The sequence below is a fragment of the Suillus paluster genome (genome assembly GCF_016628075.1).
Source record: "Suillus paluster strain FC165 chromosome Unknown EDB91scaffold_9, whole genome shotgun sequence".
Lineage (NCBI taxonomy): Eukaryota > Fungi > Basidiomycota > Agaricomycetes > Boletales > Suillaceae > Suillus > Suillus paluster.
Window position 1 is genome coordinate 463,314 of NW_024537569.1, and position 12,747 is coordinate 476,060.

General features: G+C 49.2%; 2 protein-coding genes across 2 annotated transcripts; both read right to left on the reverse strand.

Moving 5' to 3' along the window:
• Positions 1-5,243: 5,243 nt before the first annotated feature.
• Positions 5,244-6,156, reverse strand: EDB91DRAFT_1048046 (kinase-like protein; the record flags this gene model as incomplete). The annotated part of the gene is made up of 4 exons (XM_041313365.1): positions 5,244-5,468; positions 5,521-5,745; positions 5,803-5,827; positions 5,951-6,156. The coding sequence occupies 4 exons, from the start codon at positions 6,154-6,156 to the stop codon at positions 5,244-5,246; spliced, it is 681 nt and encodes a 226-aa protein (XP_041180708.1).
• Positions 6,157-6,158: 2 nt separating this feature from the next.
• On the reverse strand, positions 6,159-8,779 carry EDB91DRAFT_1113740 (uncharacterized protein; the record flags this gene model as incomplete). The annotated part of the gene is given in 4 exon segments (XM_041317859.1): positions 6,159-6,604; positions 7,813-8,091; positions 8,140-8,557; positions 8,577-8,779. Coding segments are annotated over 4 exon segments (902 nt in total), but the record flags the coding sequence as incomplete, so codon positions are not given.
• Between the last annotated feature and the right edge of the window lie 3,968 nt (positions 8,780-12,747).

Here is a 12,747-nt window from a genome sequence, read left to right on the forward strand (position 1 = left end):
CAGGAACCTACATACAGAATTTCCTTCGGCCTGGGGCTCAAAAGAGGTTGCTCAAGAAGGCTCGCGCTGTTGATACACGAGGTGATGAGCGAAAACGGCGGGTTGCGCAGGCTAACTATGATAAGGAGCGGGTGAGGAAGAACAAGCAGCTGGATGTGCGGAGGAAGGAACGGCGGGATGCTGCAGAGGCTAAGCTCACTGCAGTTGTGCCTCGTTTGACCCTTGCAGAAGTCGAAAAGCTCCGCGTCGACGAAATTAACCTGCAGATCCGGTGGCATCGTCGATTTGACAAGGATGTGCCTGCTGCAAAAAACACGCCATCAGGAAAAGCAAAAAAGGTTGAGGTATTGATGGATGCAGTTGGGCGCTACGTACGAGGTGAAACGCACCCTAAAAACGATACGCAGCACTCGATGGAGCAGCCAGACGGTAGTAACAATGCTCAGGGATGCCTGGATGCGAGGATGAGTATGATGATTGAGTGACCCTTATGTTTTGTTGACCATGGCTATTAATGCATAATGTTTTAGAATTGATTATAATTCAACGATACAGCATTTTTATAGGTACTTACGATCTTGATAGTGTCAAAAGGCTTGTCCGTACACAGTTTGCCACAGTTTGCCGCTCGTACTACTACAATTTTGATTACATAATGTCACGCTTTTCTTAGAGGCGTTGCCCATCCCCAATAACACTTCAACATCATGCTCAACTCACATTGGAAAAATTCATCGGTATGATTTGGCCTGAGCAAATAGGTACAAACAAGCTCTGTGGAAATGCGACTACGCAGTTCTTTATGCAACACACTGTACTTGTTTTAATAGTTCGCGTACGCCCCGCTCGTCGTCTTATCACACAAATCCACACATGTCTGACCTTCAGAACCTAAAATACATCATCTGTACGAACCCGATGGCTATAGCAAAGTGCAGCACTCATAACATCTGTCGTGATCGTCGTAGAAGAGTGTCCAGCCTTCCTTGCAGGAATACGTAGTAGGGTGGCATCCCGGTAAGCACTCTATTCCAGCGGTATTACTAGGAGTCGCCTTCACCCCAGCGGCAGCGGCAAGGATGGCGAGGTAAGTGAACCGAATCTTCATGGTATCTAGTATACAAATTAGTAATGATCGTTAGGTTGGGAAACTACCCACCCGTCAAATTTTTGATTGTGTAGGTGTACGCGAAGGTGCTATGGCACGTCCAGGAAGTGCTGAATGTGAAATGGATTTTCAGGTTGCCCAAGTCTTCAAGCTTCAAGTCTCGGGATTACTCACTGTAAACAAGGCGATTGTCTCTGAGGATTTTGAGACTTACCACGTTCAATTTATATGCAGCTGATCATGAGGTTCACGCGAATGATGGACACCCAAATTAAGTCGCCCTGTGCTTGAATCGTTTTGCGTCTTGCTACGTGCACTGGCCAGGTGCTGCCACGTCAGTGCTATCAACTCAAAGGAATACAAGAACTTGTACCACTACGTACTGGCAAATTGGTTTATCTTCAACGCGCCCGCGTAGACCGCTGGTTTCTCGTTCCACGTTGCTGATCTTAACTGTCAAACAGGATTTCTTTGATACCTGTTGCTTCGTGGCGGCTGGAGCTAACTTGCCTTGGACAAAAAATTTCCCCCTGCCAGGAGAAGTCCTTTCCAAACTTGCATATATATATTACAAACGGCTCGCGGAAATTCTATATGCCTTTCACCAAGGTCCGGAGAGGCATAATCCATTGCCGCCAAACTCGTGTCAATGATGCTTTACGTATGTTCCGGTTCCGACAGGTCCTGACCCCATTCGCCCACCTCTCTCGTAATGCTTTCGACGATCATGAATCCACCGCCTTTCTGTCATTTTTTACCCTCAGGCCTCCGGTTTGAAAGTATCTCAATTGCTCACAAGCTGCAACAGTAGCTGGGTTGCAGCTGTCGTATGTTCCACTCTTCGTACGGTCTAGTTATCCATGCGCTGATACATCATGTCTCTATGGCCATACAACCTATCCTGCAAGGCCAATTGGAAACACCACATGGACGACAATTCATTTAAAACATCTCCCAAAAAAATATCAGTCACCATCCTCACCTTCACCTTTCGCCATCTCCGACAAAGCTTCCGACACCTTCTTCCGCCTCGTCCAATAAATACCGCTCACGCGTCCACTTGAAGTGCCGCTCGCCTAGTACTACGGACACCGTGATCCATCGCAAGCCGCGGGGCAATCATGTACAGGAACTGTGGGATCGACCTCATCAGGTACGGTGCAGTCGGCGGGTCCAATGGGCCCGCGAACGTGATGGGAGACTCCCCGATGTCCAGCTTCATCAGACGCGAGTTGAGTTGCAGATCTACATTGTCGTTGTCTTTCAGAGGTGCTGCGCCGAGTGATTCGAGTTGCACGTCTACGCACAGTGTGATCTCGGACAGCGAGTTCTGAGGTCTGCGAGAGCGGTAGGGCGCACGAGGAGGGGTGGAGCTCAAAGGATGAGGGCGCGAGGCATGGTTTTACACACCTCTCAGTGAGAATGATGTTTTTTTAGCTTCGTGCCAGGTGAGGAATCCATCCCGAAGGCACGCAGGAAGGATTTGAACAGGCTCAGATTCTCGCATTAGATATGCAGGTGAATGAGTGACTGAAAGGGCTGGGGCACATGTGAAGTCTGGGATGTCTGCCGCCCGAAGTGCACAGGCGAATCTCGATAGTGTAGACAATTTCCAGGACAAATATCTCAAACCCCTTAGGATATTTGACATTGTTATCGAGAAGATCGCGGATGTGTGGGCTTCTCCTCTCGTTCGGAACCGAACTAATCCCGTTCCATAGGTACATCCATATGAAAAGATGGCACTGGGCGTGTTGTCTTGTGCATTCAAAGTACGTTGTATGGCTCTCAATTCTATCTCCTGCTCAGCAACCATACGCGTAGATTATTCTCGCTCACGTGGATCGCGATGAAGCGATACATCGTCTTCAAGTTGTCTTCAAGTTTGATCAAGTCTACGGCTTCACGATCCAAGACGAGACGCTTGGCCAGATTTCGTCGATGCGCAGTATCCTTGGACAGATCTTTCAGCAGACCCTTAAATGTGCCCATTTTATCAGGGATTATTCGGAGAAGAAGAATTTTTGTGAGTCTTCAACAAGTCAAGCGGACCGTCGCTATGGAAAGGTCTTTTCCACTATCGCGCGCGACCTCGCTGACCGTCACCCGGAGATGAGACGAGCCTTGGTGGATACTGTTCAAAATGCAAGTGCGTTCAAGACTACGGTGGATATCGTCCAGCAGTGGCAGAAACTTACTATTATGGAACCGCTAGGGAAGCTCTGACTCCACCGCGGGCCCTGTCGTGATCGTGATCGATGCACTGGACGAGAGATCTCCCTAATTCCGAAGATACTGGGCTTCGCGAAAGAGTTGAAAGATGCATTCCTTCACACCTGTCCTATTCCTCACGATTTTGGGCTGCACACGTACAAACGACAATCTTCGACACTGAGTTCACGAAGGAAGTAAAATTGTTCTTTGACCACGAGCGACTGCTCTTCTGGATCGAGTTGCTTGGCCTTATCAACGCCCTCAGCGGCGCAGCTGCCGCCCTTCCACTCATTGCCCAGTGGCCGAAGGTGAGCAAAGGTTACTGGGTGTCAGATAAAGTGCTCACGCACAACAATAGGGCCATTTAGAATTCAAATATACCTCGTCGATGGCAATGGACGTGCAGAGATTCATTCAAATCTTCGGCGGCATCATTCTACACAGCACACCACATCTGTATGGATCAGCACTGCCATTTTCGTCTGTCAACTCTGCGCTATCTAGAAAATTTTCTACGCAGTTTCCAAATACTCTTCGTCGCCGGTCTCCTCGAAAAACGCGTCCCGTGGGCCTCCCAGGCGTCTGAGACGTCGTAGACGTGCCATGACGTATGCAGTCTTGCAATTGAGATTTCGAGTATGTCGTTGTGTCGTCGCGCTTGCATTATTGAGAGTTCGCGACACGAGTTTAATGATTTATCCAGCAGGTTCCAATACATTATCTTAGTGTTTTATCAGCTGCTGGTTCCTATGGCGCTGGATCTGTTCAACTATTCTTCACATGCAAAACTCACACACGCACAGACGCCACACACACACAAACGAGACGCACACATAATCACTCCTTCGCATACACATTCTTGTATTGTAGGAAAATTAGTGCTGCACTATGATCATTCATAAAATTCATTGATGCCCCAAGATATCCAACTCTGCACGTGTCAACATTGGGCCAGGCTCTGTGATCAGAGCTGCCGACAACTGCTGAGCCGATCTTGAAACGCCTCGCAAGGCTGCCGTGAGGTTGAAAGAGTCTAGTAGTGAGGCCTTACGAGACGAGTATGCGCACCCTGCGTAATGACGAACAAATACATTCAAGCCTCGGAAGGCATCATGTGGCCGTGGGAGACTCTCCGGACCTTGCCGGACCTTGTTAGATTTGGGCACTTTTGCTGATGGCCCTTCTCATCGACACTGACATCAAGGATCCACCCAGCGCGAACATCTTTTTGACACCAATAATGGCAGCTTTCCGTCTTCTTTTCTCGCTCTCGTCCACCAGCCGAGGCTTTGCTGCCAATGCTGGCGGCTTCGGTGCGTTTTTTTTGCCCTTGGACTCTACTTGATTGGGGCTTATAGAACCCTTCATTAGCAGCCTTGTCTGCAATATAAATTGATCATCACTCCGAGACCTACTCACTTCTCATCACTCCGTCTCGTCCACCGGCCAGGCCTTAAAAAGATTCGAGGCTTTGCTGCCAATGCTGGCGACTCTCAGTGCGTTTCACTCCGAGACCTACTCACTTCTCATCGCTCCATCTCGTCTACCAGCCGGGCCTTAAAAGATTCGTTTATAGAACCCTTCATCAGCAGCCTTGTCTGCAATATAAATTGATTATCGAATCATGTCAGATCTAATAGTGCAGTACTAATTTTTCTACGGTACGAGAGTGTGTATGCGACGGAGTGATTATGTGTGTACGTCTCGTTTGTGTGTGTGTGGCGTCTGTGCGTGTGTGAGTTTTGTATGTGAAGAATAGTTGAACAGATCCAGCGCCATAATTGAGTGGGGCTAATACCACATACTGTCTATCTGTCCATTTGGGTTATAAAGTAAAATAAACAGGTTGTCGTATGCAAAACAGTCCAAGCGCGTCCGTTTGTGTTATAAATAGGTGGTTGTATGCAAAGCAGTTGAAGAATCAATGAGATCCGGATAGCGAGAGAAATTCGTTCTTGATCACTTCATCAATTCCCTCCGTTGATGGACGCTTCAGAGGATCAGTAGACCAACATTGCTCGATAAGATCCCAGTACTTGTCAGGCTGCTCGGGATAACGAGATCGGGAAGGCTTTTCTAACTTGACCATGCATAGCATGATAGCTATGTCATTTGAGTAATAGTAGGGAATTTTGTTGGTGAGCACCTAAGAGCAGAGCTGATGATATCACCGAGACGTTGAAATTACCTAGACGTACCTGTAGCATAATACCGCCGAACGAATAGATGTCACTCTGCTTGCTTGGTCGTACTGGAGATCCATCCTCTCGCTCCGCAAGGAGCTCAGGAGCCATCCATCTCAAGTTGCCTTTGAATGTGGAAGTCCAGGAAGCTTGAGAGGCTCTTATAACCTCCGAATACATCAAGGAAAGACCGAAGTCGGCAACACAAGCAGTACCATCACCATTGATGAGCACATTAGGCTAGAACGCACGTCTCAATGAAATTGAAACTCTCGAGAAGGGTGAACTTTAATTTACCCCATTGAGGTCACCATGGATGACACTGTTGACATGAACTGTAAATAGTTAAAACTCCAGATCTGGCATTGAGAGTGACTGGCACGCACGATATTGTAGACCAGCTATGATATCTCTGAGCTGAGATTGGCATTAGTTCACCATCTACATGAAATACAATAGAGGACTTACTATCTGGAATCGTCTAACGAGAGTAAGAGCCTCACCCTCACGTGCCAAATAGGTTGACAGGTTTCCATTCTCAGCCCAAGGACTGACTATTGCTATAAATAGGCCGAAGCCAGTTGTATAACCAAAAACTGGCAGAATGTTTGTATGCTCGAGGCTGGCGCATATTTTGAGTTCATGCTGCATCCTCTGCGAAGTGGCAACCTCTGGCATAAGTAATAGATGCAGTCCTTCGTCGAGCCACTCACCTTGACTTTCTTCTTCTTCTTCGCTGCATCATGATGATCGGCAGCATACGCATGTAATGCTTTCACTGCGACCTGCAAATTTATCAATTTTAGAGAGATGGTCAGACAAAACACTGCAAACGAACTTTGATCGGTGCTTGATCTTTGTGATAGGTACATTTCCAGATATCCCCGAACCCGCCACGAGCAACAGCATATTCTTCGTCCTTGGTGATGTATCTTGAGATGTCTTGGAGCATCGCTTCAGGGGGGGCATCGCCAGCCTCATCATTACGAACAGGAAGCAGGGTGTCCGTGTGGGAAGAAGAGGGAGGGAATTGGTGGGTGTAGCTCTTGAAAGCGGGTTGCTGAGGGTCCATTGTAGAAGAAAGTCTTGGCAGATGCATGTCCTCCAGCACTTCCTTTTCGAACTCTTGCTTGAACTGGTAGCCAAGCTTCTGCGCCTCTGGCGACACGGGTGTCGTCATCGCCATCATGCTCGCTTTTCGGAGTGCACGAAATTCATGATGTTCAGTACTTCCATGAGTGGGTAGGAGATATGGGACGCACATGTCTTCTTCGCATCGAACGCCTTCCTAACATGCGGTAACAAGTCTCTTGGCTCACCGGTCTTGTTCTCGACGAAGTGTGGTCCTAAGCCCATCTGCGAGGAGGAAGTAAGTGACCTTTCCACTAAAGGTTGGGATAAGGATGGAGATGACAGGGTTGGTGAGTCCCTCAACGTTATCCCATGGGTAGATGTGACTGGCCCTTGCGATGTAATATAGCAGGCCCGATGAAATCGGAGATGAGGAGAAGGGCCTGCGCATGTGGGTGATTTAAAGTAGCGGCCCGAGGACTGTGCACCCCAAATACCCACGTCATAATTTGAACCGTCACCGTGGGGAGGATCATCTCCGAGGCTGCCAACGAGACCAGTGATGTATTCGGTTTCAGGTGGTGTGACTGTGCACGTGGAGGGCGAGAAGGGAAAGCCCGACGAAGATATCAACGTGGTTGATGTTGGCGTGAGTGGCCCACGAGGACTAGGACTTCCCGCAGTAATGCTGTCACTGTCGATATCGTCCTCAAAGTAGTCGATGGGGAGAGGCGGTGGAGCACGCGCGGGTGGAGTACGATAAAGTATCATGGGCATATTATCCGGGAGAGGAGGCGTGCGATTTGGTAATGGGGGTGTACGAATGGGGAGGAGAGGGGTATGACTGGGGTTGGAGGGGCTATCCGAACTGTCGTCATCCAAATTGATCGACAGGGCCTCAGGCACATGCAGGTTTTTTGGAATGGCCTTGGGGTGGTGCAAGACTGTGGTAGTGGTGGAAGTCGTCGGGTCTGGTGCCCGGCCTACAAGCCACGTAAGAGAGGGTGATATAGACGGGGTCTGTGGTAGCGGACGGCCCACATAGTGACGCCGAGGCGACGCAGAAGCAGGACTATACGAAGGGGTATGTAACTCTGGGGGCGGGGTAGAGTCCTTCAACGTTATCCGACGGGTAGGGAGGCTAGATCTCTCTGGTTCCTCACCCTCCGGTTCCTCGCAAACGCCAACATCTTGTTGAGAAAGGGATGGAAGTATCCCTCTGACAGTGGCACTTGATGCACTTATGTGACCGCCACGCAAGTTGGAACTCGTGCGCCACCGAACATGTCGGTTAACAAATGGAGGGGGAGCTGGATGTTGAGGGCGCTCTTCAGCCGGCGGTACAGTCCGAACGCTAGGGCGGTATGGATGTCGATTCACAGTTGAGATGCGAGTATCTTCTGTGAAGACATCGAGATAACGGCATGTCTCTGCGAGGCCTGAGCTGGATGTAGGAATCGGGCTTGGAGGGCTATGGTGAGCAGGAGAGACGTCCAAAGACGAATGAGAGGAATCATCCAAAGATGAACAAGAGGAGTTGTCCAAAGACGAATGAGAGGAGTCGGTGCGAACCAAAACTTCCCAGTCCTCTAAGGGTTCAGTACTTGCACGCTCTTTCTGCTTCCGATGGAAGAGCTTTCGAGAAAAGTGGTGAACTCCGTGACCACTGTGAAGTGCAGGAGGTGAAGAGAGATTGAGGAGTGAAGGTGTACTCTTGAAGAATGGACTAGGATTACGCAACAGTGGATTGACAGATGATAAAGGCTGTGGTGACTGAGATTTATGGAATATCCTCGATGGCGGAAGGGGAATGTGCGGTCGAGGCAGCTTGTGTTTGGGCGTAACTGGGGAAGTATCAGATACTCCCTGCACGCCGCGGTCGTCGGAATACGGATCTTGATCCTCGGGAATCCTGAGTGACAATCGAGAGTTCGCGAAACGAGACTGAGAAGTAGGGCTTCGTTTTGGAGCCTGACTAAACAATCGAGCCCGCTGTGACACGGCTGGAACATGCGATTCCAGCGTCCGCTGATGGTGCCTCGTCACCCTTTCCTCGAGAGAAATCGCACGTTGTCGATCTATTTCCCATCTCTGAGATGGATCTACGTCCACAAGCGCTATACTTGACTCGTCGCCATCAAGTAGCGCCTTCTGGCGTACAGGCACCGGGAAGGTGCAAGACCCTGATGCAAGGTTCTGCGCACGCCCAAGCATGGGACTCGGCGTTGGTAAGGGCATCACCAAAGGTGACAATGCAGGCGCAGGTATTGACATTGATACAGGAATCGCTAGAACTGCGGAAGTCACTGTATCTAGCCGATCAGTTAAGACATTGAGGTCTGGGACTTCGAGACATTTGATTTAATCTCACCCCCATCTTCACGCACTCTTGCTTGTTTGCGACGGGCGCTGGCGCCGGTGCGGGTATCTCTAAAAGAGTAGCCAAGGTTAAAGAGGATTTCTTCGCGTTGGCGTTCGTCTCTGTCCGCTTTCTTCGACGCTTTATGGATCTTACTGGCAGTCGTAGCTTGTCGACTGGGCTGACCGGTATCCAGAGCTTGATATGGGCCAACCCGAGCGGGCTCAATAGCCCATTTGCTTGAGGTCATTGTGAAGTGCTTAAGAAGGATTCAACAGCCTTAAATTGCAGGGCGAAGATGGGCGACACGCCTTCACCTGCAGGCGAGTTAATACATGAGTCCATTTACGTTAGTACTTGATAGTCATCTTGTTGTGGTACGCATCGATGCGCATCCGCGTTACTTACTAACAACGAGTGGTGAAAGTTTATGCTGCACGTCATCCATTGCGGCAAATTCCAAACCAGTCGGCGGGTGCATGGCCTGGTGCAGCTGAAATGGTGGAACTGAACCCTACGCAATGACAATTGACAATCATACACGTTTAGATCACAAAATGATTGATGTATCTTGCCAACACTCCGCGATACAGTTTTGCCGGGAACCTCCGAGTGGCTGTGACAGCCCTCACGGCATAATGGAGGACTTGAGGGAAGGAACGACTGTCTTCATTCGATCAAGTGACTATGGAAGACTAAGGACGGCATAGTTAGATGTTGAAAACGTTGAACGTTGGTGCAACACTTGCTGTTGACTTTGAATTCAGATTTACATAAGACTCACTTCAACGTACAGCTCCATGCTCTACTGACTTACCACTGTCTTGATAGCATGATCAGAATCCAATAATATCCCTGCTATTTAGCTTCTAGAATTTAAAGCGTGTCGACCACTACTATAGATACCGTACGGCTGAGCATAAGCGATCAATGCCACTTGAACCCATTCTCAGTTGTACGGTATATACATACTTCGGCTCCTCCGAGTAGCCCCATTGCGTCGATGACAAATATCCGCTTCCTGTGCATTCCTGGATCCGTGCAGATCCTTTGGAATGTTAAAAGCTTCCAAGTAGTACTTCCATCGAGACGCAGCAGCGAAAAGATACAGCAGAGGGTCAGCTTCATCCAAACAGTGGGATCGTCCTAGTCGAATCTCTCCGTGATCACTGAACTATACAATTCACTAATCAGCAAGAGATCCGGCCAGCGTGCAGTAAATTGATCTGAGATCTGTTGCTGCACCGTGATGCCTCAGCTGGCGCTTCAGACCGCATTTATGACCGCATAGAACAAGAATAAGTCATAACGTACGCAGTGTTGATTTTCTGCGGGCTGAACCTCTGGGCTTGTCCAGGAATAGCATCTCCTCCGGAAGCGCTCCAGCCATGAAGAAAGTAATGCCCTAGAGATAACGTTCAGTAGAAGCTATCAGGTGGTAAAGCGTAGACATACCGTGATCTGTCGCCGAAAGCTCCTGATCTGGATAGCCTGACCCACAGAAGGGAGGGCGCATGCAATGAGACTATGACTTCGGTCTATGGCTGTGCCACCAAGGCAACTCTGAGATCTGCAGCAAACCCTTCACAGCCGACCTCGAGCTCGCCTCGATGGGCAATTGCCTGGGCTCATATCTCACAAAAAATTACCCCTGCTCAATGAATGCTTGAAGTCCTGGAAATATAATAATTCAGGATGGCCCTGGTCAGCGTGATAACCGAATGATGCAGAACCATAGAGTGCAGCGAGATATTTGCCGATGGAGTGGGCCTAAGGGCCCACTCGAGAGAAGTGACCTCAAGCCTCACAATGGGGTGTGATGGCAAGGCAAGGTGATGACCAAGCTACTACATGTACGGTGGCTACGACCTCGGAACACCGCTGGGACCCCGGACACTCTATGGGCAAGCCCCACTCCACCGACATCCGCTTCACTCAGATTATGAAAGACTGGATCATTGCGAACGACTGTATCGCCGTCGAAGTCAAGAATGGGTGAATCTTGCGGTCGAGTGGTTGCTAAGAAGTAGAATGTAGGTGTGGCTTGTAAGATAAACAGCGAGCGGCTCACCTCTCACAACCATGCAGTTCCAGAGCCCGAGAAACGTGTACGACCAATGTATTCGAGTGACCTCGCAGAGTAATCTCCATACTGCCGTAGCTGACCACGACAAAAATGGGGATTACTCAGAGAAGTCATCAATCATGAGACGAGGTTCCCATGAAATGTTCCAAAGTAGTCAGTGACACAGATATAAGTAATAGACTTGCAGCGAGATTGCAGATACGTACGTAGCTGATTTCCGTCTGTGATCACGGTAGCGTACTTGGCGGATCCACGAAGCTGGAATGAAGATGTTGGAAGTACGAGAGGGCGACAGTAAATATGCGATGTAGTAGATGAGGGAAGTATACCCCGTGGTAGATGAAGCAGCTTCGCATCGAATCAAACGTTTGCCACGAGATATACTGCATTGGATACAAGGGAGAAATGTAGATAATAATAATTCAGGACGGTGGTCAGTGCGCCAAGTGAATGATGCAGAACCTTGGAGTGCGGCAAGAGATGCAAACCGCCTCTGCCTTCCAAGGTTAGGAAGACTGGATCATCGCGCAAGGCTGTACCGTCGTCAAGAATGGGTGAATCTCGCGGTCGAGTGGCTGTTGAGGAATAGAATGTAAGATTGCAACATAAACAGCAAGAGGCTCACCTCCATAATCGTGTATTTGAGAGACCCGAGGAGCGTGCACGACCAATGTATTCGAGTGACCTCGCAGGGTGATCTTCCTACAGCTCCATGTACAACGCAGTGGCAAGATGATCACTCAGAGAAGTCAACAGTGAGAGACGAGGTTCCCTGAAGCGTTCGCAAATAGTCTGACGAAGATAACCATCGAGTTATGCCAAGAACTCGGGCGGTCATACAGAACCGTCGAGTGCAGTGACAGACCCGACGAGTGTCTTCGTTGAATTCTGTGGATGCACTCAAAAGTTAGAGGACTAGATCATCGCGGGTGGCTGTATCATCGCCAAGAACGAGTGAATCTTGCACAGCCGGGTGGCTGTTGAAGAATGTCAGTATGGCTTTTAACTCAACATAGTGAGCAGCTCACCTCCACAATCGTGCGGTTGCAAGACCCAGGGAACGTGCATACAACAGGGCCGGTGACCGATGACCACCGCATTTGAGTGACCTCCCAGAGTGATCTTCCTATAGCTCCATACAGAGTCATGCAAGACCACTCAGAGAAGTCACCAACGAGGTTCAGGTTCCCTGAAACATTCCTAAGTAGTCGGTGACGATGATGATAATAGAGTTACACGTAACAGACCTGCGCAAGCACTCGGACGGTGATCCGAATCATGCAAAACCCTTGCGCGGCGAAACACATAATCAATCGCATCGTAGTCTGTCTACACTCAAAGGTTGTGGAGGACTGAATCATCGCACACGGCTGTATCGCCAAGATTGGATGAATCTCGCTCGGTTCGTGGCTGTTGAAGAATGTCAGTATGGTTTGAAACTCAAGATAAACAGCGAGCGCTTCACCTCCCATAATCGTGTGATTGCGAGATAAGAGAAGCGTGCGTGCAGCAAGATAAACGACTAATGTATGTGAGTGACCTCGCAGAGTAATATCCCTACCACCGTGGCAAAAACGGCGAAAAGGGATTACTCAGAGAGCTCATCGATAAAGAGAGATGAGGTTTCCCTGAACGTTCCAAAGTAGTCAGTGACAAGGATACAAGTAGCTATAGCAGACCCGCGATGAGATTACGGATACGTACGTAGTTGATTTCCATGTGATCA